General features: G+C 44.0%; 1 protein-coding gene across 3 annotated transcripts in view; it reads right to left on the minus strand.

The window, feature by feature from the left end:
* Positions 1-3135: 3135 nt before the first annotated feature.
* cdc42bpab (CDC42 binding protein kinase alpha (DMPK-like) b) overlaps positions 3136-26475 on the minus strand; it is a 40801-nt gene continuing 17461 nt past the window's right edge. Inside the window, exons 5-39 of one of the 3 annotated variants that reach the window (XM_030770641.1) lie at positions 26302-26450; positions 22001-22094; positions 21542-21742; positions 20748-20996; positions 20002-20081; positions 19449-19609; positions 19115-19237; positions 18799-18932; positions 18322-18564; positions 18083-18193; positions 17705-17952; positions 16854-16959; positions 15606-15730; positions 15083-15188; positions 14726-14874; positions 14541-14632; positions 14148-14224; positions 12490-12528; positions 11579-11698; positions 11394-11474; positions 11122-11227; positions 10819-10955; positions 10400-10539; positions 10207-10288; positions 9859-10078; positions 9333-9395; positions 8751-9049; positions 7871-8165; positions 7548-7645; positions 7272-7356; positions 6803-6926; positions 6295-6412; positions 5689-5806; positions 5288-5445; positions 3136-3258 (exon numbers count right to left, since the gene is read on the minus strand). In XM_030770641.1, the coding sequence (XP_030626501.1) occupies positions 3136-3258; positions 5288-5445; positions 5689-5806; positions 6295-6412; positions 6803-6926; positions 7272-7356; positions 7548-7645; positions 7871-8165; positions 8751-9049; positions 9333-9395; positions 9859-10078; positions 10207-10288; positions 10400-10539; positions 10819-10955; positions 11122-11227; positions 11394-11474; positions 11579-11698; positions 12490-12528; positions 14148-14224; positions 14541-14632; positions 14726-14874; positions 15083-15188; positions 15606-15730; positions 16854-16959; positions 17705-17952; positions 18083-18193; positions 18322-18564; positions 18799-18932; positions 19115-19237; positions 19449-19609; positions 20002-20081; positions 20748-20996; positions 21542-21742; positions 22001-22094; positions 26302-26450 (4854 nt within the window). The remainder of the gene's footprint in view (positions 3259-5287; positions 5446-5688; positions 5807-6294; positions 6413-6802; positions 6927-7271; positions 7357-7547; positions 7646-7870; positions 8166-8750; positions 9050-9332; positions 9396-9858; positions 10079-10206; positions 10289-10399; positions 10540-10818; positions 10956-11121; positions 11228-11393; positions 11475-11578; positions 11699-12489; positions 12529-14147; positions 14225-14540; positions 14633-14725; positions 14875-15082; positions 15189-15605; positions 15731-16853; positions 16960-17704; positions 17953-18082; positions 18194-18321; positions 18565-18798; positions 18933-19114; positions 19238-19448; positions 19610-20001; positions 20082-20747; positions 20997-21541; positions 21743-22000; positions 22095-26301; positions 26451-26475) is intronic. The other 2 variants (XM_030770642.1, XM_030770643.1) reach the window with 2 other exon arrangements.

Consider the following 26475-nt stretch of genomic DNA (forward strand, 5'->3'; position numbering starts at 1 on the left):
TGGAATGAATTCAGTTTTAGAGTTGCCAACCGTTCAGCGTAAGACAACAGGAATTTTGATGGTATATGATTGTATAATTGGATTTTAGTTGGTGAACGTTGAACTGCAGATACCAGTTTGAGACACCAACTGTTTTCACGAACGTAGGATAGCTTGAGTGAATATGAAGGAAATTTTGTTTTTTAAACTTTAGAGAAGTAAATCCATAAGAGTACAGTCATGTTTTTTTTTTTCTTTTACATATTAAGCTCATGTCTATAAAAAAGTTTTAGCACTAAGGTTAGGAATTACATCAACTGTGTATACGTGTACATTTTTGTAAGCTGTGTAATTTGTAATAAAGACTTTGGTAAATGTGTCTGGAATGAAGTGATGCTTGTACTTCATTTATTGAGACAAAAGCGATTCAGGCACAATAATCAAAATCAGTCGTCTGTGTAATATCTCCTCAGTTTATTGAATACATCGGAGTCAGGTTAATATAATAAGTTGTCCACAAAAGCATAGTGGCCAGTTCCATACATTATTCGTTTAACCTTCCACCTTAAATATCTCTGTGCAAAAAAACAAACAAAAAAAAAAAAAAATTTTACATTACATGTAGAGAGCAGTCCTCATGAAAACCCCCAACATTTCAAATGAATGAAGGAAACAATACAACCTTAAAATCAAAGGGAATGATTACATCTATGGCATGCAAAACTGTACAAATTATTACAAAGCATATTCTAAAAAAAAAAAAAAAAATTGTAAAAGATTAAAGCGAAATAAAACAGAAGGTAATGTAGAATGTAAAAGCAGAGGTGTTTTTTTTTTTCTCTAAACAGTGACCTCTGTTGGTATTGGACCCGACAGCTCCCTTGTTCTCCCGTCTCTTGCTTCGGTGAACGTTTGTGAATGGAAATCCCCACGCATCACTGCAGTCATGCAACAGCTGCCAGGCGTGTGTTTCTTTAACATGCTAGCATCACAGGTGGAATGGAACTGACCGATTCAAGCGTCCTGAGTCAGAAGCCTGCGGATAAGCAGGCCTCTCGGGGAGCTAGCGAGTGGAAAACTCTGTGACAATCAAAAGCACGTGAAACTTAACCAGAAAATGATGTGAAATCGTTACACGGCTAAAATGATTTGGGGGGGGGGGGGGGCAGCTTTACGGGTACTGTATTAGAAGTGGGGTAAGGGGAGAGAAAAGCCCAGAGTGGACATAGAATGTATAAGGCTTCAGTTTTTTTCTCTTGTATGACTTGATTTTGGGGTACAAATCTCTACAATGCAAGGGACTCAACTCTTTTGGGTAGAATCCCTCAGAAAGCCCAGAATCTTACTAGACAGAATATACTGGTAAACACTGTTCCATTTCTTTTTTTCTTTTTTTTTTACTGGGAGCAATATGAATTATTATATAATAATACAAACACAAAACTAAGTCTTTTATCATTCAGTCTCCTCACTTATTAAAAATACAGTCTCAGGAGAAGAAGCTAATGACTGTTCATTAGCACAGAAGTACTTTTCTCCACATTATGATATTACATCCAATACAACGGTAAAGACATCACTTGATCCCAAACAATAGTATCTAGTGGTACACTGAAGAATTGCTTCATTCAGTACACAAAGTGCATCCAATTTCCTCAAAGGTCATAACACCAAGGCTAATTTGGCAAAAATGCTACTTCCCAAAGTTCTCTCATTTTACAAACAAATAAGACTTTTACATCGTGTGAATTCAGAAATACTTTATATCCAAGAAGGAATCGCAATGAGATGAATACTGCTCAACAACATGTGATGCTATTTTTGTAACACAACTGGAGTGTTTCTAAGATGGGGGGGGTGAGAGGAAGGGGGGTGGGCATAAAAAAGTAAAAGCACATAAGCAGTTTAATATCTTAGGCTGAGACTCCAGTAATAAAAAAAAAGAGACAACGAAAATAACAATCGGCATGTCTTTTTTTGTTCCCCCCTCCCCAAGACTTAAATTAAAACCAGTCGTCTAAAAGCAACAAAAGAACATTAAATTGGCCCAAAACTTTTCTCAAAAATAAAATGGAACTGGGATTTTCTCCCAAATTGTCTTCTCTACAGCGTTTTCTTCTTATATATTATACTTTACTTTCAACCTATGTACATTATGATGGCTAAAATCTGTGATTTTTTTTTTTTCTAGTTGGTGGGTTGGTTTCAGGAAGATCTAAATTATGTGGAAACTGGTCCCAATATTGCGGACATGGACAATGACTTGTGACAGAACCAATGATGTCATAATAGAACGACAGAGAGAGAGAGAGAGAGAGACAGCTTCTATAAACCCCTAAGAATCTAGAACAGGAAGCAAAATGGGAGATAACCTGGCAGGCACACCCCACTCACTATTGCAGCTGATTAGTATTTTGCTTAAGTTACAAACATGTCGCAGCGCACACCACTTCTGATGGCAAATTCAAAAAAAAAAAGAAAAAAAAAAAAAAACATATACAGTTGCATTTTGTCTTTTTTTTTTTTAATCCCTATTACGTGAGCCTCTAAAAGGGAGACCTGTTCCAGTTGTTCATGTGGTCCACAGTTGAAGTAATATTGTTTTTATATCTTATAATGTTTGACGGATAAATAAATAAAAGTTTGTTCCCAAACCCAGCTTATGTACAGAAGCGAGTGTCTTGATAAAATCCATTATTTTCCCCATTTTTTTTTTTTTTGTTTGTTTTTTGTTTTTTTCTGCAGTAGTGAGCATAGTGTCTCGAACAAAGCGCCTTGAACCAAACATCACGCCGCAATACGCAACCCTTAGGCCAATCGCTCGAATGAACTCCATGGCAGATCTAAAGGGTGGATCGTTTTTATTTCCGTGTATACTCTGCCCACAAACATACACGCAAAGACCCACTCACACGCACACACACACACACTCTCACACACACACACACACTCTCACACACACACACACACACACACACACTCTGGCATCATGACTCAGTGTCATCTCCTGGGTGTTTGTCCTCTGTGGAGATGGATCCTCTTGTAAAATGTGAAGTGAAAGGTTCTGGTAGTGCTAGGTGCAGTAACATGGGCAGGTGTGGAGTCCCGTAACAGGCAGGGCCTGGGCTCTTATTAGTTCGGTGAGTTTGGTGTGAGTCATGTGTCCCAGCCTGTGCTCTCCAGAGAGAGGGACTTGGTCTTGTGGGGCGAGGCAGGGCTTGGTGGACTGCTGAAGGTGGAGCTGTTGGAGGCAGTGGAATGGCGTGGAGAGTCTGAATCCTGAATGACACAAAATGAGAGGTACAAAATTAGTGAAGTCCTTTCAATTAGCAAATCACGTTTTCACTAGAGAAGCCTTTTTTGCAAAAGACAAGTGGATTTTTACTGGGTGAGCCACACAAATGAAGATGTTTTGGTGAAATCAGACATAATCTTAGAGCAGGAAGACAGTCTATTTAGTCTGTAAATACCACAAAAACCAACCTAAAGGAGAACATGAGTGAGAGCAGATATGTTTTCAAAATACAACTTAGCACTGAAGTCAAGACAACCATGTCCACTATTAACATTCAAACATCTCTTAATACACATTTGAGACTAATTAGGCCTGACTTCTTATTAACATTTCAACAGTTTAAAGGCTTAAAAGATTTGAATTAGGAGATTAAGAGTAGCGTTTCATATACCGAATGTTGTTTTTAGTGTGTTTAATAGAGGACCCATGAGTCAAATTTATAAATATACTGCACAGTCACATAGCTGCATCACTTTTTGTCAAAAACCGTTGACATCAACCCTGCATCCATATGACGAATGACACAAAAAATTAGCTGAGGGCTTGGCTGACAGTAAGTCATTTGGTGTTTTTGGTTTGTTTAAGAGAAAACTGTTTGGCTCTCACTCATGGCCGTTTGTGCCGGAGCGCGGCTAAACAAGGGCAAGACAACCGCGACGGTGTGGTCTTAAAACGCATGCAAAGCCTGAGAAAACTGGGCTTGACTACCACTCTCCTCATCTACGTGATCCACTAGATAACTAAAGGTCTACTCTCTGCCCCAAGCTTAGCCGCTACTGGTGTTTCACGACTGTCATTTTAGAAAGAATGCTGTATGGTGCCTCGTACATGCTAATGGTTATGGTTTCTCGCTACTGCAAGCGAAAAAAAAAAAGGAAAAAAATAAACAAATAATTAAAATTGGTGCAAACTGAAAAACAAAACAAAATGAACCATTCATTCTGTAAGCTTTGGCAAAACTGCGGCGCAGCCAGGGGCGGGGGGAGTGGGCGGTGAACTTTTGAAATGGCTCAGATCAGGGCTAAAATGGTGATGCGAGGGGAAGGGGGGGGGGGGGGGGGGTGTGTACAGGGAGAGCACATTGCAGATGCGTCTGGAGCGCACATTTTCAACGAGGGGGTAAGACTGTGAACATGTTGTGCGTTTTGGTTTTTTTGTTTTTGTCTTTTGCTTGCAATTGTGTTAACTTTACCTTCATCTTACTAAGCAAGGTCCTTAATGCCCTTTTCAGATCGGGGGTCTTCTCCGAAGGCGATACAGCCTGCCACTGAAGAGGAGAATTAGACTGAGTGCAAGAGAACGCCTTCCATACATGCTGGGGGGGGTGTACTGGGAGCGAGGGGAAGCTCGTGGCGTGAAAGTATGGTTGGGGGGGGGGGGGGGGGGGGTGTAAGGCACGGAAGGCCTTGGAGAAGGCGGTCGGAGATGGGGGCCGCTAGGCGGGGTCCATCACGTCTTTTAACGGATGGTGGCGAAATGGGAGGCCAGGAGATGGACGGCCCGGCAAGGTATGGGGGTGGGGGGGCTGGGGGTGCAGCGGGATATCTATGTCAGATTCTATGGGACGGTTTGCAGGATGTCTCGACTGGTCATCCAGCAAGCCACATGCAGACCCTCAGGAGTGTGTGAGAAAGAGAGAGAGGATGGAACAAATCTCTAGCATTGTGGACCAAGGACATGGCATGACAAGTTGGAACGGGAGCGGTTTGAACGTCATTATTTTCTGAGTGCACAGCTCCCTTAAAATATCTCTGCCAGACGAACAAAGATTCTAGCATTTGCTACTGTTTGGGTTTGTAAAAGAGCGTCTAAAGCAAAGACAGCTAGGAGATCGCTAAAGATCTTTCGCGACCGTCAGAAGAAACGGCGCTACCGAGGGGGGGGAGGTTTTGAAGACGCTAGTATTTGAGCAGCACGTTCTCTTTGCGGACGTTGGTCGAGATGCTGGTCAAATAGTGGCGGCTGACATAATGAGGTGATCAGCCTTGGCTTTTTCTCTGTGTTCTCACTCACCTCTCTGTCAAACTGGGAGAGGGGGGCGTCGCCCACATCCATGCCCCCGCCCGACGACAGCGAGCTCTCCGAAGGGGAGGTCATGGTCTGGCGCTTGGAGCTGTAGCTGCCGCCCGACAGCTCCCTCCTCAGAGCACTGCCATTCTGAGAAGAGGGTCCTGCCAGGGTGGAGGAACCAGAGCATTATGTGTTAAGAATGCAGGAAAAGAGGGGAGAAAAGCAGCAATATGGGGTTTAGAATGAAATTGGAAGTGAATTGAGACTATTTATGTAGGGGCTGTGAGATCATTTTAAAAGCCTCAAAAGCTTCAAAAAAAAAAAAAGCCCGTGACAGCTTACAGAGTGACTCTGCTTGGTACGACAGACATGTGGTTTCCAGTTTGCTGGAAGACTATACTCACGTATTCCCAGTCCACTGCTGGCACTCATGGACCTGCCGGGTTCACCTCTGGTCTTAGAGATGGAGGGAATGCTGACGGAACCGCTGAAAGCGCCCCGGTTATCCTGACCACGCATATTCTACAGGTTAGACACAGAAAGACAGAAAGACCACCCAACAAAGAGGACAGGGAGAAACATGCACAGACACACACACACACACACACAGAGACACACGGAAACGATGAGTGTGGACAAATGAATGATGGAACAACATGAAACAACTTTCCCAGCTTTCCTTAACAATGAATAAATAACCTCTCTCAGGAATACTGATTTACACCTTTTCTATTTCTATTAAGTCCATTCATTTCTCAATCAGGATTTTGCCAAATTGTCTTCTTCTAGAAACAGCACATCTACAACATGAGAGTGGGCATGTGATGAACAAGTGATCGATAACATGAGAAGACATGAGAACATGAGAAAAAACTGCGCTCGACAAACAGAATGCTTCATGCTCTAATCAGTGACCATGTTTATACAGATCCCCAGCAGAGTGCTATAGCAACAGTTGCTGAGGAAGTGACATCAAGCTCTGACAACAGACAGGATGTGATGTCACTCACCATGGGCAGGTCCTTGAGGATCTGGATGCCGTCTCCAGGTCCCATATGTGCTACATGGTTAAAGTTTGTTGGGTTGGAGATCAGCTTATTCCTCTTCTCAGGATCTCTCAGCATCTCCCTACAGACAGGAATACAACATAAGGAGATAGATTAGACATGACCTGTTTATCTCAGTTGACAGAACTATCTAAGCGCTGTTATCTTCTTACTTATAAGGGCTGTCTGCCTAATGAGGGAACGGTGAACAAGTAAGTCATTATGTTGGTATGGTCAAAATTCAGTTTGTCATATGTCAATTTCTAGTTGTGTGTATTACCACTTATGGGTGGACTTGTTATATATTGATGTGGCTGATCTATTGTTTTTTTTATACAAAAGAGCTTGATGATACAGCTATATGTAAAGGGACAGAATTTAGGGAAGACTCAGTTATTATTAGTGTATGCTCTGTGAGAAATGTCTCGGTCATAAAGGACCCAGTGAGGAGTGAGTGAGTGTGTGTGTGTACCTCCTTTGCTGTAATCTCTCCTCCTCAGGCACTCTGAATGAATAGCGTCTCTTGTTGTTTAAACTACGAACCATCTGCTTCCTGCTGTTATCACACACTTCTGGAACCACCAGCTCATCGCCCTCTGAAGCACACACATACACAGAGTTCGTCATCATCATCATCATCATCATCATCATCATCAACATCATCATCATCAACATCATCATCATCAACATCATCAACATCATCAACATCATCATCATCATCGTGTTCATCATCGTCGTCATTATCCTCATCTCTTTAAGTTCTCAGTTCTTAGCATCAGAACCATATGAGCCAAAACTGATCAAACTCGAGATGACCTTACTGACACTGCACATCCTCAGTTCTGTTCATCATCGTCACAGTCAATCTCATATTCCTGCAGGAACAGCTTCTGTTTGAAACGATTATGAGGGAAGAGCTGAGACAGAACTGTTGTTCTTACCTGCTGTTTTGTTTCTGAAGTAGATGAGTCTCACAGTCTCCGAGCCCAGCAGATTCAGAGAGCCATCCGAGTTTAACGGTCTCACCTGCAAACACACCACACACACACACCGCTCATTTCATTCAGTACACTTACGTAACTAGCTCAGGACTTGCATACTGTTGGTTAGTCTTATATGTGTTAGTAATCTTCATTTCTCCTCAGTGTTATTAAATTACAGTCATAAACATTTATGTATGTAAGAGTATTATTAAAATTGCATGAAGAACCTCTGACCTTTTTGAGAGGCATGGTCTGAATCCACTCCATGGTGTTCACGTCAAACACATCTACTGCATTCTCACTGTAAACTGACAGGTAGGGGGCACTGTAGCCTACGAGACAGAAAATGATCTCTACGTCACAACGGTGTACTGATTCAAAATACGTTTCTGTGAAACAACTTAACTCAAACAGGTTAACTTAAAAGCATTTCTCCTGTGTTACTTTCTTCTGCGTATTACTACTTCTCTTTATTAGACTACTCATCTCTTAATACTGCCGTTTGTGCCTTGGACATGACCATAAAAGGACCGATCAAAGGTTTGTAGCACACTCACAGCAGGCGATAGGTACGGCTGGCCACATCAGCTCCTGCTGTCGCGATCTCCTACCCTGAGAATCCACATAGACACCAACATCGCTGAAACACAGTAGTTGCTCTTTGCTGGAGATCTCCACAGCACAGAGAGCATCCAGTGACTTCTGGCCGACGAAGGTCAGCGTGTGGTCGTCTGGGTGGAGCAAGCAGATGGGCGGGGCATCACCGTGAACAGTGTAACGCCTAAATCCTGACTGGAAGCCTACGCACAGACGATCACTCATCAGCGACATCCACTGGACTGGGTTAGGCACCTGTGATAGAACAACTAGTCAGTAACCATGCCAATCAGCACTAATACCCCTTTATATCTCTAATATGCTATTATCTGGCCTGTACGTCAGTATCAGCTTTAGAGCTGTAGTGATAGGGGACCTGGCCACGTAACTGCAGGGTTACACTTCATCCTAACATTTCAGATGTGTTAGTGTGTGTGTGTGTGTGTGTGTGTGTGTGTGTGTGTGTGTGTGTGTATGTGTGTGTGTGAGAGACATCCGTCTTAGATAGAAACAGCTGTAAATTACTCTGGATAAGTTCCCTCAGCTAAATAAACAAGACATAAGAGCATCAGCTAAACCAACAGACTGTGACTGTAGTAAAATAATATCAGATGCTTCCGCACATCTGTGATGGAACATCAGGAAGCATGCACGAATGAACCAAAATATGAAAACGACTAAGACAATCAATAACACACGTTAGAAAATGTTCAAAAAGAAATATTAGTAAATATAAATCCCAACAGGCAGATCGGAAACATCAATAAGAGCGCGTGAACGCATCAGCTCAGACGCTGAAGGTTCGTTGGCGGTCAAGTGACGAAGATCTGCGAGCCGAACCTGGATCTCTTTGAGGAGTCGGTGCCGATGCTTGGTCTTGTTAATCTCGTAGCAGACGATCTGTCGTTTCATGGCCACACACAGACAGGTGAGGGCGCCGTTCCGCAGCACGCCGGAGGCCAGGCCGTGGCAGGTTTTGGGCTCGGGGAGCTTAATGGATTCCACCTCGCGCCCGTCCAGCGCCGTCATCGGGATGAGACGCACGTGACGGTTTCGGCCCGAGACCACGGCTATCAGCTGCTCCGAGGGAATCAGCTCGACGTGGCAAACTTTCTTAACGTCGCTCACACGGATGATCTCTGCGCGGAGGGAAGGGGGAAAAAAAAAAAAAAGCTCGAGAAATGCGATGAGGACGAATAAGAATCTCGATACAATGGCTCTGTGACAGGATCAATGTGATGTCTTGTTCTATGTTATGTGTCCCATGTGTGTGTATGTATGTCTGTATGTATCAACAATTAAAAAAAAAAAAAAAAAAAAAAGAATCTCGATACTAAATGATTCCAGACCCCGTAGCGCCGTGGGGCCAGAGGTGTTTCACTTCAGATCCATTAATGACTCAAATTATAATTCACGTCTTACCATCTTTGGTGACATGAATCACAAAGAGACCCTCTTCGTTACCCAGGGCAACACGTTCGTGATCTGTTGAAACACAAAAAGATATATCCCAGTGTCCTTACAATAATTAGGCACTAAACTGAAGCTTATTTTCTAAGCGCAATATTACAGGCTTATATAAACACATTGTCTACAAATACAGAAAAAAAAACTGCCTTACAGTACGTTCTTTGTGCAAGTCTGCCACAAATTTCTGTCCAAATAGCTGATTGGACATAGAGGAGTACTAATGTGTGTCTGTTAACCGTTAATTGGATATAGATGAGAAGTGATCTGTCTCTAATAATGGCTGACTGGATATAGAACAGAAGCGATGTGTCTGTGATAATGGTTAACTGGATGTAGATGTGAAGTGAGATGCCTGTGATAAAAGCTGATTGGACATAGAGGAGTCCTGACATGTCTGTGATAAAAGCTGATTGGACATAGAGGAGTCCTGACATGTCTGAGGTGACAGCTGATTGGCTGTAGAGCAGGGGCAACGTACCTATGATGGCGGCCGACTGCGTGGTCTTGATGAGGGGCAGCATGCTGTCGTAAGCCTCTTTGGGCACGTAGACAAAGCGCTCCTTCAGCTTGTTTTTCCTCAGGATGCGGTGAAGCTCGTTCAGCGCCGTCACCCACTTATGCCTGTCGCTCTCGCTATCGGCCAGGATAAGGATGGACATCCTCTGACCAGAGGAGGCTGAGAGATGGGACGCCGTCACCTGAGGAAAGGGTACGACATGATGGGTACGATGAACAAGCTCCAGTCTGTCACCAAGCACTTCACTCGACACTGCTGTTACGACGACATCAACCACAGAACTTTACTCAAGCGACAAGGGTCTCCTACCCTGAATATGCAGGGGACGTCCTTCCTGTTGGCATGGATGACATCAGAAGCCAGAACGGAGCTGACAGAAAACTCTTCGTCCCTGAAGAGAGAACACGGGGGACAGACGGACATTTGCAGTTACTGCAGCGCATCGATCCTTTCTATCCTTTCTCGATATTTCTCTGACTGGGTCAAAAAAGACAAATCTTACCTCATGTCTATAACTTGGCTCACTGCCACGCTGGGCTGGACCGTCTTGCCCTCTGACATTTCATACAGGAAAAGCTTAAAGTCACACACTACGGCCATGGCCCGTTGCCAGCCCTTCTTCACCCCCGTGGGTTTGGGCACCTGTGGAGCAAAGGTTGAAGTGTAATTACAGCACTTCTACACAGAGTGAAAATGAATAACACAGAGTAAAACTATGTATCTAAAACATCCATCCATTACAAAAGCTTGGCTCAGCGGCTTTAGGCAACATTACCAATAGCCTGTGGTCATTTATAGCAACTGTCTGGATTGTAATTGATAAAATGAGAAGGGGTTGGACGGTTTTTCATGAGAGGAGAAGCTAAGTGGTTGAGGGATTGCAATAATTAAAGAGATAAAACATGTTTCGGTATCGCTTACCTTGACGTAGCCCTCGTAGGCCGTGCCGGTTCCCTTCTGTGGGTCGAAAGTGAACGTGCCTTTGGTTTGGTCGGGCAGCACCGGGCACACAGCCGGCGCCTTATCAGCGCAAGTCACGTGACAGGAGAAATTACACGCTGCAAAGAGAGACAGGATAACAGAAAAGACAGAAATATTATCCTTCTCGTATTACCATGCATCAATGTTATGTGAACGTACAGGACAACCACATGGACACCCTTCACAAAGAGAGACCATTTCGGCCCCCCCCCCACCCCCCCTTCCCTCCCCTCTCCCACTGACCATCGCAGGCGCAGCCCTGTCGGCTAAGTCCCACCATCAGAGAGGTGCACTGGTTACATTTTGTGGGGATGCTGAAAGATTTCACCGTGAACTGGTGGGCTTTGGGCTGTAAAACAGAAAAAAAGATACAGGTCATTATTGTAGTCGGAGAAGTGTGAAATTGGCACCTTCTCAGTGCCATTTAATATAATAGCACAGAGCTCCCTGGATCCAGGCTGGATAAAAGAGGTTTCTCTGGGGGGGGGGTTGGTTTAGGTTTTAGAGGGTCTTACCTTAGGTGAACCGTGTCCGAGGCTGCTGTAGCCGGACCGTACAGTTGGGGTGTGGATATTACGAGCAGGATGGTCGATCAGCTGCACACAGCAAAAACAAATTCATTTTAAGCACTCTGTGACCATTTGACGTATCAGTACCTCACACTGGGTCAGAGTTAAGAGGCTGGGAGTCAAGACAGCACCTCGATAGGCTCCATGTCGCTGGCGGTGGAGGGCGACCTGGAACGGGACGACATTCTGCGGGACTTTGAGTCTTCGTCCCGCGACGGTGTGTTCGAGGGGGTGAATTCCACCGAGTCCATCTGGAAAAAGAGTGATAGAGGAACAACAAGAAAGCGAGATTTAGAGAAAGGTAAGATTCGGGCCGCGCGCACGATAACCACACGGGCGATAACGATCCATTAACACAATCGGGGGGGAAAATCACAGATCACAGCCCAGAAAAAGTAACAACCATGCTCGTAAAACGTACGATGAAACGAGGCCCGACTGGGCCCGAAGCCAACCAGAGAACAAAGAAAGCTCCGTGCTCACAAGAAAGACCACACACCACTTATACATGCACAACAGAGAGAAAACCCCAAAAATAAGACCTCTGCTCCAGATGCTGTGGCTTTGTGGCACAGAGAACAAAAAGGAGAAACACCCAGTTTGAAGCTTTTAATGGCTGTTGCTAGTGGTTACAAATGAGTACGGTGCCAACAGCCCCATCCTGAGGTTTAACGAAGAAGGGCAACTCGTTTCTTTTTTTTTTTTTTTTTTTTTTAGTTAAGTCAAAATCGTGCGGGAATTATCACGTATGTAGTGCACTCTGCCCCTTACGTTCCTTAGCACGGTTTCTTAAGAATTCTAGATGAATTGAAATAGCTGAAGTTTGACGACAAACCTCAGACGCGTTCAGACATGAAAAGACACCGGACTGACCTCATGCAATGAAACACAGACACTACAGAAACCTTTAAGCACCCATGCAATACACTCCAAACAGGTACATATTCCACACAGAACAGAACAGAACAGAACTGAACTATGAGAGAGGGAGAGAAGGTGAGAAGGAGAACACATTGTCACAGAGCACAAAACTGCTGCTTACACGTCTGCCTTTGCTTCCTGGACCATAGGAAGGAGAGCGCTTGAAGGTGAAAAGAAAAAAAGAAAAGATAAACAGAGAAAGAGAGGTATTGGTATTGGTTGATATTAACTGAATAATAATAAAAAAAAAAAAAAGAAACCAAAACACTCATCCGGGGCGTTATGGGACAGTGGAAGACAAAAACACCGGGGCATTACGGGAAGACAAAAACACTTTTAAACATTTCGTTTAAATACAGCATGTCGGTCACACTGTGGTCAAGTGTTCACGAGATACGTTCAAGAATTCGACATGTCATATCGTGTAACTGCAGCATGTTTATGTCCAACAGGGGGAGCTCAACAGTATGCAGAATTACTTCCCATGCAATTAAATACAATCATTTTTAACTACACCAAGTCCTCAGAGTCTCTTTCTGTAAACAGGTGTAGCTTTTTAGTATACTTTATAGACGTAACGCACAAATGTACCCCACATGTGTATCAGCTCTGAATCCATTATTCTGGAACTGCTGGTTAAAAAAAAAAAAAAAAAAGGAGAGGTGTAGGCAAGAGGGACATGTTGGGACAAATCTAATCTAGGTCTCATATCTGGACGCACACCAAACTACAGCACAAAGGAGTCACGTCACATGCACAGGTTTGGATAAGAGCAGCTATCACGATAGACGAAGGAATCCAGGAGCTATCAGAACCATCAGTTCACAGCCTAGACGCGACATGTCCTGAGAAATACTTTATAACAATGCGATGTGCGAGAAACTAATCTTAATTTTCATGAGAAGCATATCGAGAAAACTGGCCCTTACAAATCCGTTGAGGGCAAAACGTGTCTGGTGGCGTGCTTCTCATTACACACCCATTAATTCACATGACTAAACCTCTTTCCAGCACACACACACACACAAACACACACAAACACAAACACCTGCTATACTACGGTGTACAGGACATAGGTGAAACACAGCTTTCCCGACACTGCCCAAACGGAATGATATAAACAATTCTGTTGGCCTTTGAAAGAGCCAAAAATACAGGCCAACCTCATGTGGGCTGGGCTGAATGTTGGGTCTATCACAATGTGCTCACATTTCCTGTCTTTGTTAAATAGGTTTAAATCTGCAGACAGTTTGGAGGTTAATGAACATATATGACAAAGGTGCATTGAGATGTTTGGTTGTAATCTATGGCTCAGTGACCATAATTAAATGACTCACAGATACTTCCTCTGTTAGCCTCTCAGTTAAACTCTCTTTGTGTGTGTGTGTGTGTGTGTGTATTGGGAAAAAACTGACTGACTGTAGAGGGTAAAATTCCCCAAAAGGACGTAACGGCAACAGAACTGAGAACAAACTTACGTCTTCCCAAAACTCAACTAAAGAAGAGGAGGATGAGGAAAAAGAATCCTGATTGACAAAAAAAAATGAAAGAAAAGGGAACCAAATCATCATATTCCAATAAAAGTCAAATAAAATGTGAGAGGAAAAATAGTGCATGAAAGTACATTCATTACAAAAAAAAAAAACATTCAGAGCTCAAAATAGTTTAAAGTAAATTACATTCTTAGAACTCAAATACTGTTTACTGCCTCCACGCTGACACAAAAAGAGAGAGGGAAACTGTTTACAAAAACCATGGCGTACTGGGAATGACACTTACATCGAACTGGTCCAGAGCTGAGGTGGGAGCATTAAGGAATGCCAAGAAGGAGTTCTGGGAATCCTGGTGCTTCACTCCTTGAGAAATCAAGCAGATTTCACAGAGGACACAGTACATTAAGACTCACATGTGTAACAAGTCTCAGAGTACTGATCTGGGATTAGTTCCCTGCAGTACATACAGTGGGATGTACAAGAGTTAAAAAAAAAAAGAACAGATTAGCACCCTTACTCTTTTTATTCAAACTTTAATGAGTTCTTAACTCCTATGCTAAAAGGCTCAGGAGGCAACCGAGTGGTTCTACAACTCCAGCCTACCGGGGTACAACTTCTTCACCTCTGAATTTCTACACACAGAATCCAAAATACGCCCGTATCTGGGTTACGTCCTCACCCCTCCTCATGCGCAGCTCCTCCGTCTCCTTCCTCAACCTCTCAATCTCGGCTAACAGCTCCTGGTTCTTTGCCTCCGACTCCTGCAGTTTGCTGCGACCCAGAGCAAAAGTATTTGACTGTGTGAGAAGATCTGAGAGCTAATGAGGGGAAAAAAAAAAAAGATGGTTCTGTTGAGAACTGTACCATTCGGTGGAGATGTTGGAAGCTTTGACTTTGTTCAGTTCATCCTGGATGGACTGCTTCGCCCGAATCTCCGCGTCCAGCGCCGACTGGAGCTCCAGCCTCGCAGACATGTCCAGTTTGGCGAAGCGTCGCATCTTCCAGGGCATGTCCTGACAACGGGATGGAGAGGGACGTCGTTTTAGCGTAGAACTGGAGAAATGACATTTGTGTGTGTGTGTGTGTGTGTGTGTGTGTGTGTGTGTGTGTGTGTGGTGCTCTGAATGTAGCACACACTAATTAAAGAAGAGCATGTCATGTTCAGTGTGTTTGTGTGTGTGTGTGTGTGTGTGTGTGTGTGTGTGTGTGTGTGACCCTTACCGTGCCTTTGGCTCCCAGACTGGTGTTCCTTAGTCCCTCAAGCTCTTCGGTCATTTTCGTGGCCAGAGCCTGGAGGTACCCACGAGCGTCCTTTTCATCACTCACCCTAAACATATTCATAATGCGCGCACGCACACACACACATGCACGCACACACACACACACACACACACACACTTTATTTAGCATTCCATCTCCCACCAACACCTCACCTAGCAGTAGCCTCTGTACATTAGAGCCCAAGTAAATCCTTTCACCATAAAAAAAAAAAAAAAAAAAGATATGCTTTCTTTGTGAGTACTGAACTAAAGCCTTAATCCACTGATTGGATGGGTGGGCGAGTGGGTGGAGGGGGGGGAGACAAAGCATCGGGGAATTTCAGCAGTACATGCATGTGAGACACATTCACCACTAGGGGGCACCAGCATCAGCAGACACACATGCTACATACATCCTGAGTGAGTGTGGGTTAACACTGCCTGTGTACGCATATGCGGAGGCTGCATGCGAAGTGTACGCTCACCACTGGATGATTTCAGTGATCTGCGCCTCCCAGTGAGCAACATTCTCCTTCTTATCAGCCAGCTCCCTCATGTCGTCCTCCAACTGTCTGTTACTGTCCCTCAGCCTCTCAAACATGGAGCTTATCTGGCGACAGGAGGAGAAATAGGAGAGACACACAGAAAAAGAGAGAGACAGGTGAGAGAGAGGGGCAGACTAGGATCTGTCAGCATGATTCAAAATAGTACTGCTCTTTATGAATACATCATAATTCAGCTTTCAGTGCGGTTATGTTAAAAAGAGAAAACTGGGAGGATACTTCTGCCACCAGCAGGAGTTTGTGGATATTTCATCGCTTCATCTGCTCTAAATCATTTTTTAATCTTTGCTGCGTAAGACGCTACGGGTGTAAAAAATGAGAAGTGTTTAAAAAATTGAGTGGGATCCGAACCCAAGACAGGCGAATGAGAAAGAGCTTCGTAATTCACACAGCATCACAGAGCAGGGATTGGCCAAAGTGGCATTCAGTTAATACAGTCATACCACAGGTAGTAAATCAGATTTACCACTGTTCAAATCAGGCCCATTCAATGCAAAATTAGCGTTAAATAGTAGAAATGACAAGTCCGGCATTTTAGCCCTGTATGATTGGGTTTGATCAGTATGTTATTTTGTTAAAAACATCTCTCATTCTGTAACAATTCCTTCCAAAAGTCACTATTCCCACTTCTGTTTCTAAATCACTTCCAAGTAAAATTTCAACGTTAATATTTCAAGAGAAAATGAACAGGAACTTGGTCTGAACATGTGTTATCCCATTGCTGGTATTTTTTATGAAATGCATAATGTTTAATAGGCAGGCCATGAAAATAAACACTGCTTTTATATTCAACACGCCTGAACTCCAATACATTTATTTGACTTGGGAGCTACCAACTTATTCTCATTTGTGCTTTGGTCCAAGAAACACAGTTGGCATTCCAAAAACAGTTCCGTGTGTGTGTGTGTGTTTGAAGGTATGGTCTGATTGCAGGAATTTCAATGGAAAAAGAGTGCGTTTTCATGAGAAAACACAGACAGGATCTAACAAGTCAGAAACCCTATTGTTGTAAATATCGATGTAAAAACTGTGCGTGTGAGTGTGTGTGTGTGTGTGTGTGTGTGCGTGCGCGTGTGTTACCTCACGTGATTATTGCTGTGTATGAACAATGAGTAAGTATATCTCTCAGTGTTTGTGAATGTGTATGTAAGTATCAGAGAAAACATTTACCTTATCCAGCTCAGCAGTGAGTTTCTTATTCTCTTCCATCAGAAGAACCCTTTCTCTGTCATACTTCTGCTTGTACTCAGCCTCAAACTCCTCCCTTTCGCTTTGGCTATCACACACAGAGAAACACACGCACGCACGCGCGCACACGGACACAGACACGCACACACGGACACGGACACACAAAAATACACAAACATCATCATGATATACATGTTAGCAATGTCATGAACAAACATACACCACAAAATGTAGAGGGAGGCTACGGCATTCCTGCCAAGGTTTTTGGTCTGAGACACACCTAATTCATCGCATAAAGGCCACCATGCAAGGCCTGTGAAGAGTGTTGAGGTGTTGCTGGATTTGGCCTAGACCAACCTCTTTAAAAGTCTAGTTCTATAGTAGACTTTCTTTAATTAATAACACAGTAGACATTAGGATATCAGGGTTACATCTATAGATGTCAACATATGTTTATCATCATATATCTACAACTACTATTACAGTAGACATGATATTACTTCATGCATCTGGAATTGGTGTTGAAACCTTCCTCGCCATTCGTATTTCTATTAAGTTCAGTGGTTGACGCTGTGTGATACACCCTTATATAGTCATTCCCTGAAGCACAGGCACAGACACACACACACAGACACAGACACACAGACACACACACACACACAGACACACACAGACACACACAGACACACACAGACACACACAGACACACACAGACACACACACACAAACACACACACAGACACACACACACAGACACACACAAACACACGCACAGACACACAGACACACACAGACACACACAGACACACACAGACACACACACACAGACACACCTTTCTCTGCGGGTCTTCTCCAGCTTGTCTTTAAGCATCAGGATCTCTTTCTGCAGGGCAAGTTGCTGGCTTTCAGCATCGCGTAGCTCTTTGCGAAGGCCTTTGATCTCTGCGCTGTGAAGGGTCTCTCTACGGCTAAGCTCCTCCTCGTGCTGAACGCTTTTCCTTTCCAGCTCCGTGCGCAGTCGACTCACCTCCTGCTGCTGATCCCAGTTCCCCGCCGTCTCAGAGAGACCCGCCTCTGCTTGCTTCTGTTCCTGTCGCCATCACACCAGCACAAGAAACCAGGGTTACAGCAGGACTGAGTGAGCTGGTGGGTACTCCAGTGGGTGTGTGTGTGTGTGTGTGTGTGTGCGTGTGTACACATGGGTGTACTACCTTGACTCCCTCCAGTTCCTCCTCTAGCTGTCTGCTGTACTGCTCAGCTCTTTCTCTCACTTTCCTCTCCTTTTGGGCCTCAGCCATCTGCTCCTCAGCCTGTCCCTCTAACTGAGAGCAAACAGCACACACCATGGCTCACAACATACATTAAGACACCCATTCACACGGTACTGCATACACACACGTGTACTTTCTAATGTATGGTCAGAGGGTATGGGGGAGAAAGGAGCTGTCACCTCTTTGCGGGTCCTCTCGGCCTTGCGCACCTCCAGCCGTAACGCCTCCACTTTCTGAGAAAGTCCCTCCATCTCCTCCTCCTTGTCCCGGAGTTGGCGGGCCAGTCGCTGCTTTTGGGAGCGTAGCTCGGTGAGTCGGTCGTTGATCTCCGAGAACTCCTGCATGGCCACCTTCCTCTGGCTGTGCGCCTCCTTTAGCTCCTTCCCCTGAGCTTTCAGCCGCTCCATAGCTTCCAGAAGCTCCTACAGGGGCCGCGGTGAGTGGGACGAGAGAGAGAGAGAGAGAGGGAGAGAGAGAGAGAGAGAGAGAGAGAGAGAGAGAGAGAGAGAGAGAGAGAGAGAGAGAGAGCGCTACTTCAGAACAACAGTTAAAATAAATAAAGACCTATTTATTCAACGCTATGCAAATAATATGCCAACAGACAATTTCCGAATAAACATGCATATGCACGCACAATCACACAAACACATACACACCTTGTGAAAATCTTCTTTTTCCTGTGAGACACTTTTAAGCTGTTTTTCCAAGGTTTTGATGAGCTTGGAAGAGTCCTCCAGATCTCTACGAGTTGTACTGGCTTCCTCCAGCTGCTGCTCCAGTTGTTCAGAGTCTGAAACGCACATGTTAAATCACAGACTTTCCCATCTACTCAATGTTTACCCAATGACACAGCGGATCGCTTTTCTTCCACAAAGCTAACGTTATGTTTCAAGGTTTGTGACACGGATGGTGAAAAGAGTTTAGATGATCTCTGTTTTATCATTTTTGCTATGTTACATATCCGTAACTCACCTGCAATCTGTTTCTTCAGGATGTCAATCTCACTCTTGAGGCTCCTGATCTCCACCTCTTTGTTAACGCTGAGTGGGGTGTCTGTGTTGGGGTACTGCAGAGCCTGCACTGTCTGGGTGGACTCTGGGGAGAGACAAGAGAAGGAAAGAAAGACGGCAGGGTGAGCGGTTCTGCTCGACTGGAAGACAGGACAGGACAAATGAAGGACTTCTGACCCTGGTGTACGTCCAGCTGCCGGACGGAGAGGTTCTGAAGCGGGACGGATCATTACACGAGCCCGTGTGTCCGTGCGTCTGAGATCGTGCTGTGTGAGGCCGGGTACCCGGGTGCTTACCCTGTAGCTTGCGGCTAAGCTCGGTTTTCTCCTGTTCCAGACGGCGGATCCTCCTCTCGTAGGCCTCTGAAGCCAGGCTCTCCTCCAGACTGCGCTGCAGGCCGGCGTCCACCTGGGTAAGGCCCACAGTCTCCCGCAAACACCCCCTGTCAGACAGCGTGCTGCACACACAGGACAAAGCAGTCAACACCACAACATTAAAACATTCACACAGACAAAGACCAAACGAGAGCTAATCACAAGGTCCAGCCACAACATTCAACTAAAACTTACATTCAATTATGTCAGGCCATGATTCACATAAACTGAGGCTGAGGTCTCCTCACCCACATGTTACTACTATATACCAACTATACGGTTAGTAGATATCCAATGGCATTACTAATACTGAACAGGCAGTCTGCACAGAAACACTGCAGGCATTCTGTAGACATAACTAAATTGGCACTGACTCAAAATAGCTTTATGGACTATTTTGCCACATAGATGCCTTGAAAATCAACAACAATAAGCCACTCTTATAACCTTTTCTAACGTTCAGCTCGTAACTCACCAATTACTAGTGTAGGTGAAGCCCACAAATGGGAGGTGATGTCCAGAGAAGGCAGTGTGGGATGGTGGGGGCATGGTTTCCTAAAATGTTTCATAAAACAAAGGCAACATGTTTCAAACAGGCATCAGTAAAAAAAAAAAAAGGTGCATGACACCAATCATTCAAAGAAGGTCATCTTTGCCTCGGTTTTACGAGATAAAACATTTTCTAAGGTGAAACTGGAGGCTCTGTCTTTGACAGCTTCATTCCACCCTTGCTATATGCTTCAGTGTGTGATCTTATTAGTGCATCTAAGTTATGTAGCTTTGAGCTTCATGTACCAGAGCAAATGGACATACAAAAGTATGCGTCTGAACATGGAAAACATTAAAAACTTTAAAAAGCCAAAGTTACCTATAATATCACACATATGTATTTGAGGGCACTTTTATCCATGGCATACAGGATCCTATACTCATAATAGAGGGCACTTTCTACCCATAGCAGATGCTAAGATTAAAACAGCTTCAGTAAGCAACTTATCGTGGAAATTATGAGAAAATTTTAATATTCTGCATATTTCTCACACACACACACACACACACACACACACACATATATATATATATATATATATATATATATATATATATATATATATATATATATGGAAGCATCTGGTGGTCTCTCTCAATGAAGTCATAACATACATTGGATCAGATATCACACAACTTGTTCAATACTTTGGGAGAAAAACCAATCCATACTGAGTTCTTGAGGCAGTCGTCATCCACGTCAAAGTTGGAAGTGTCCGTGGGGCTGCTGACTTCAGGGATGTAGGGGGCCTCGCAGGCACGGATGTTTTCCCAGTCGATGCCCGAAAAGAACGGGTGCTGCTTGAAGTCCTCGATGCCGTTCTGTCCAAGCCGGTGCTCACGGGAGCAAATGAGTCGCCGGATCAGGTCTTTGGCCTCCTCCGAAACGTCGGCCACGTTAAGAGGGAACTGGAAACGCTCCTGAGAGGGAAATGACACACAAGGCTGAGTTCCTTACAATGGTACTGAAGCTGGAATAAGCTGTGGTCTAAGTTAAATGAAACTATTTTAACATAGACAATCACATTCTAACCTTAGCTAGCTAGTTTACAGTAGCTCACAGAACTAATATACAGCTTTGGCTGAATAAAGACTTTCTAAACGTAACGACCAAGTTCACTGTAGTTCAAACCATACAAAAAAAAGACTAACAAAATCTTACAATGAAATACTCTACTTAAAACCTCAGAATTAAAATGTTTACCTCACTATCGGGATGAGATGTCTAAGCCAGATACATTTGATAAAGAAAACATAAAGAAAACATTGAAAGCACAAATTCGGTGGAGCGCATACACAAGTACGTCAAAATCATGCAGCATGTATCTTTCATGAATTGTGAGTAAAATCAGACTTTTAAAAGATTTAAAACGCATTAACAGTCTAGCCACTCGTGCCATACCGAACACTGAGTCATAGAAAAAATTTTTAAAATAAAGTAACTCTTCTCACAACAGAGGCATTACCTTATGGTTCATAATCTTTCCGTAGGTTTCCACCAGTGACTCAGCATAAAAGGGGGTCTCTCCATACAGCATCTCATACATGCAGACACCAAGAGACCACCAGTCACACTCTGGCCCGTACTTTCCCTTGCCGTCCTCCATCGCCTGCAGGATTTCAGGTGAGATGTAGTCAGGCGTCCCTACTGCAACTGAAGATTGGACCTAAAGGCAGACAAAGAGGTAGGCATTCAACTTGTGTTGTATACCAAGTCTTAAGTTGTGAGCTCAAACCGTACAATATGCTGACATTGGGAAGGAAGTGCAGGTTTGAGGAATTCGAGTAAATGAGGCACGATAAGGGCTCCAAACAGTGCACTGGGCCCAAATCGCATTACATGGACGTGACTGCTCTCGCTTATGACTGGTAATCTCTGGAAGATTTTGCTCTGTTCGCGGCAGCGACGAAGTATCTGGACTCACTGTTCCATCCTCCATGAGTTTGAGACAGGAGCCAAAATCTGCCAAGCGGATGTGACCGTTCATGTCCATCAGAATGTTGTCTGGTTTGATATCCCTGATAAACAGAAACACAAACACACAGACCATTACAACACATGGATAATTATTTGAAAATTTTGAACGAGGGCTCAATCTTCAACATGGTTTCAGGCCCTGGCTACCTCAGATCACTCAAATCTTTTGACCCCTGAGTTGAATGTTCTCACCTGGCCACAAAACAATAGTGGGCATGCGGGTTTGAAAATGTTCTATGACTTTGAACGCTTTTGACATAAACGGTTTACTGTTATTTTTCAGCCAACTGTAATACAATGGAAACAGCACAGACTGCATGTTAACAACTTCAAGTTATGGGTCTCCCTTTGCTTATGCGGTGTTTGTAGCGGGTGTTGATGTGTAATTGGAGGTCTCAGTTGGAGCAGAGGAGGTGATTGACAAGCCTCTAGAGAAAGCGAGAGAATGAGTGTTTTGTGTTTTGGAGTTTTGGATGCCTTCACTTCTAAGAGTCATTAAGCATAAGACTGAGCTCTCTCCGCAGTTACTGCCAGCCGCGCTTAGCAGAGAAACAGTTCAGACGCACACATCTAAAAAATATGTCTTATTTTCGCTTTGAAAAATATACAACTCTGAGATAAAAGCAAATGTGTACGTCAAACACACCCTATGACATACAATAACAAGCATACATATTTGGTTTTAACTGAAAATTTGACACACAGCCTGAGACCGGGAGGTCTGTGTGAGAGAGAGCAGCAAGATCTGAAAGGCAGGTGGTCCCAGGCAGACCAGTAAGCTCAGCTGTGCCCAACAAGGGTCACAGATCAAAGTCCAAATGTCATCATTAAAGGAAGCATGAGAACAAGCTGAAGACCACAGGTGTTAACCCAGAAACTAAGAACAATTTTATGGCCTCAGTTCAACATCATGTGCTCCTCTGCGCTCCGTCAAGAAAAAGTTTGAAATGAAATCTCTTAGCAACTGTTCTCTCAGACTGTGCCTGCGGGTAACCACAATTAAGGACAGATCACATGCATTACATCTTCATGTCAACTCAATAACACTCAGTGTAATTATGGTTAAACACACTATTACCTGATCTGCTTTTACCTACACAAATATTTCAGATTGGTGATACAACACGCAAAAAAAACAGGTTTTTCAGCTGTGAACCAATTCTTATTGGCTGTGTTTCAGGTTTTTCAGCTGCGATCCTATTTCTTATTGGCCACTGATATTTGCACCACCCGCAAACACATTGTGACCACATGTAGACACACCCATTCAAACTTCCCAACCTTTATCATAATTCACATTTATAACAAAGACAACACACCTCACACAGAACTTTCCACTATGGTGTCAGAGACATTTTCTCTCACACACAAACTAGTTTTAAGGTAAGTGTGTTCACAGAGGGGGGTTCATAGCATCAGCACACCATTAATCATTAAGCCTGCTACCACATGAGACAGTGTAGCATTTCGCTCAGTTTTAAAACACTTTTGTGTGTGTGTGTGTGTGTGTGTGTGTGTGTGTGTGTGTTTGTGTGTGGCAGACACCCCCTGCTGCTAAGTATGCTCATGCTCTACAAGGCCTGCCTTCGTACTAGCTCTGGAGTGAGGTTTTTGTGAAAGTATGTGTGTCAGGGTAGAAGAACTGGGTTACAGTCAAAATTGTGAAGTGGCTTCCATAAGCGACAGACCTGTTTCTGAATCTCTGATCTAAAGCTCCTTGAACAGCTATTTTAACAACCGAGACCTCGATTACACTTTTGTAATGCTGCACTATTCCATAGTACGATGTTCAAATGAAGCATTTGCTGACTTCCTAATTCAGCAAATTCACTGGTGCACTCAAGCACCCAAACAAGGACTATATCTCACAGTCTGCATCACCCTATAGTTACCTGCCTAAAAACTCCATCCATTCACGTTCTGTTCCTCTGATTGGCTCTGGCTGTGAGCTGCTGATTCTCAATCTTCTGCTCCATTACCATAAAGCAAACAACATGAGGCAGTGGAGAACCCAATAAACCAATTAAGGGGTCAGTAAAACACTGAGCCGCTAACAGGCATAGATCACACAAAAGATCCTTCTCTATTGATTCCTCAGCTTAGCTTATTGTACCGCTAACCTGCTAATGCTAACTCAGCTATCGTCCATAGGGAAGCATTGAGGTCACAGACACAGAGCCAAAACTGACTTCCAAGAATAAGAATACAGTCTGTGTAATCCATGTTTAAGTACTTTCATGTTTAAGTCTTCACTCCACACTGTTGGACATCTGTAAACGTAAGCTTTTTTTTAAGAGAACAGCACAGAAGAGCAAAGCTAAACTGGGGTCTACATTTAGCTTAGCTAACAAGTGCTACAGTTCCTTGCTAGCCAGTCTGAACCAGTCATCTAAATGGCTCAGAGAGCCACTGGGACAGCAGGGGGTACAGTGTAGGCGCTAACTGGGCTGCTTTGTCGCTGTCTGTGGTCTTACAGAGCAGCGGGCTGCGAAAAGGAGGGAGGTAATCTCCTTTAAGACCACAGGACCCATCTGTGAGCACCATCTGGACTTTCCTGATGCCTACCTTAGGGAGAATGAAAAAAGAGAGATAGAGGCATGGAAAGAGAGTGGACAGAGAGGCTTAAACTCTGCACGCTCAATGTTTTATTTCTCTTTACGGCCAGCTAGATTCTAGAGTGGCACTTGGAGCTTGTAAAAATGACTTCAAATCAACTATAAGTGGTCTGTTTCTCTGCAGCCATCCAAAACATCTATAAGAATGGAGGGTACACTGCACTCATGCCAAATGCAGGTTCCTGGTCCTTACCAGAGCAACTACCATGCAGGTTTAAGCAGAACTCTTTAGGACGTCAAATGTTCAACTTCAAAATGACAAGGCTTCTAGCCTCAGGAATCAACCCAGCCCTTCTCTCATTTTCATGTCATTTTGATTGGTGACATTTACAGGATGCATGACTAGATATTACTTATGAACTTCTTTTAACAAAAAAAAAAAAAAAAGCCTTAAAGTTTATCTCTGTTAAAAATCAGTGGGTGGAACAGGAGTTTTCACTTCACACACACACACACGGTACTAATCAATAGTGGAACACACATATGGCTTTGATCAATAACTCAGTGCACACACAGAATGCTGTGGTCACACATCACACACACATACATAGATTCAGATGAAGTTTCATGTAACATTCTTCAAATGTGACTGCACAATGTCTGGTGAGTGGACACAGTCAACGTCCAGCCACTTAACACCACTTAAATCTTTGTGCTGAAAAATGTAATGAGATCACTCATTCAGACAGATCCAGACACACCGAGAAAACACAAACGCAAAGATTTAACACAGTTTTCTGTATCAGGATAATAAAATTTCCTAACAATATGATTATCTGAATTTTCACACAGCTGCATAGAGAACAGAAATAAGCTTGACGAGTGTGTTCACTTTCCCATGATGAGATATATAGACCCGTTTGAATGCTAGGAGACACACTCCAATTAACATTTACACAGCTCTATCTCTTATCCACATATTGACACAGACACACATTCTCTTGCTCTCTCGCACATGCAAACACACCCTCCCTCCAGGGACCCATGCACACTGTCCCCACCCTCCACAAACTGGGCCTTTCAAAGTCTCGTGAGAGGGGAAGCTGACCACACCCCTAAACCCATCATTACTGTCCCAAAGCTCACCCCCATCAGCCTTTTAGACAGCCCCCAAAAACAGCATACAATTAGCAAGCCTAGAATAGAAACTGTGTGTGTATGCTTGTGTGTTTGTGTGTGTGTGTGCGCTCGCTTGTGTGAGTGAGTGTGAGAGAGAGAGAGAGAGAGAGAGAGAGAGACAGAGAGAAAGAGAGAGAGAGAATGTGGTGTGAATATTATAGTGTGTGTGTGTGTGTGTGTGTGTGTGTGTGTATGTGTTTCAGTGCACTGTGGGATCAGTGCTTTTGGCAGCAAACCCAGAGTCCCGCCCCCCACAAGCTCAAACACATCAGTCATAGCAGGACCTCACGCTACTGGCGCCTGTCATTATGCAAATGAGCTAAAGACACCACTTCCTGTGTCACAGCTGGAGACAGACACCCAGGAATCCCAGCAACACTAAAGGCACACCTTAGATTCAAACGAGGAGGAAAGACATTCTAAATTTCGAATTTTAAAATTCGAATTTTCGAGTTGTGACTGACAGAGTTAGGACGTGGACAAAGCAGTGACATAGGTGAAAACAGCAGCTCACCTGTGGACGTAGTGCAGCTGGTGCACAGAGTCGATGGCCAGCACCATCTCAGCCAGATAGAACTTGGCCATGTCCTCTGGAAGCCTGTCCTCAAACTTACTGAGAAGAGTCAGCAGGTCCCCTCCCACATAGTAATCCATCACCAGATACTGCAAAGAGAACAGTGGAATGGAG

This window comes from Chanos chanos, chromosome 4, assembly GCF_902362185.1.
Source record: "Chanos chanos chromosome 4, fChaCha1.1, whole genome shotgun sequence".
Classification (NCBI taxonomy): domain Eukaryota; kingdom Metazoa; phylum Chordata; class Actinopteri; order Gonorynchiformes; family Chanidae; genus Chanos; species Chanos chanos.